Genomic DNA, 1028 nt, shown 5'->3' with positions numbered 1-1028 from the left:
TCTTGGAGAGGTAGTAGTTCGCGAGAGTCCCCTTGTGAACGGAGCTGTAGGAGAATTATGACACTTCTAACAAAACAGAGTATTTGAGGAAATATAAAAATGTCCTCCTTTCCCATTAGTTCATTCGAGCATACGCTTATATTCATTCATATCAATCAAGCCGTCCTCGTTCTTATCGGCTTCACTATAAAACCTAACGTGATCGGGATCGAACCAGATACCTTTTGATTACCCTACACTTACTTGAACAAATCCGCCTGGTCCATATAGCCTTTATATATAGCCCTCACTTCTTGTGGATCGATACCTCCATCATTATTGGTATCAAATCTTCTGAATTCCTCCTCGAGTTGCTCAGGTTCACGAGGGTTCATACCGCCAGTCGCCTGTACAATTGATATAATACAATTATCCTAAATCTATCCTCATATATATCTTATTCATTTCAAGATACGTTTTCGTTACAACTTGACATTCTTTGTATCCTATCAAGAAGACCCTAAGATTCTCCCATCATCATATTACAGTTCCATCAAGTTCCTCCAAATCAGCGTACCTAACAATATATAATATGAACAATAGAAAACCTTCACTGTGAGCAGCAAAGATACTCATCTAAGATACTTACGGATCTTCAATAACGAAATCATCATCGATAATCTGACAAAGACCCTTTTAGAATGGTGGACTAACACCTCCTCTATATTACATGGTGGTCTCTGGTGTAGGCCACCGTAAGGGTCGCAATGAAGAGGAGGATGATGATGCCTATATCAAATCTCATAGTGTTGTTGATAAAGGGAAACACTGAAAACTATTAGAGTATGATGATTATGAAAACATATTTATATTCATTATAAACCTCCACGAGTAGGCATAAGGTGTGTAGGTGGTTTCCTCCATGAGTTATCAATTAGTTGAGTATTGAACCTCATCGGCTCATGGTATATCCTGTTCGAACTACTACTCCTCGACAAAGCTGTTTTATACATAAAAGATGATAATATGATATTCTACAAGCACGCAGT

General features: G+C 38.1%; 1 protein-coding gene across 1 annotated transcript; it reads right to left on the bottom strand.

Moving 5' to 3' along the window:
* Positions 1-120: 120 nt before the first annotated feature.
* On the bottom strand, positions 121-784 carry Pmar_PMAR019265 (conserved hypothetical protein; the record flags this gene model as incomplete). Its single annotated transcript, XM_002776626.1, has 5 exons — positions 121-193; positions 244-386; positions 526-556; positions 629-660; positions 710-784. 5 exons carry the CDS (start codon positions 782-784, stop codon positions 121-123), a joined length of 354 nt encoding a protein of 117 aa, XP_002776672.1.
* Between the last annotated feature and the right edge of the window lie 244 nt (positions 785-1028).

Source organism: Perkinsus marinus (genome assembly GCF_000006405.1).
Source record: "Perkinsus marinus ATCC 50983 genomic scaffold scf_1104296953076, whole genome shotgun sequence".
Lineage (NCBI taxonomy): Eukaryota > Perkinsozoa > Perkinsida > Perkinsidae > Perkinsus > Perkinsus marinus.
The sequence above is the reverse complement of the archived record's forward strand: the minus strand, read 5'-3'. Positions and strand labels throughout refer to the sequence as shown.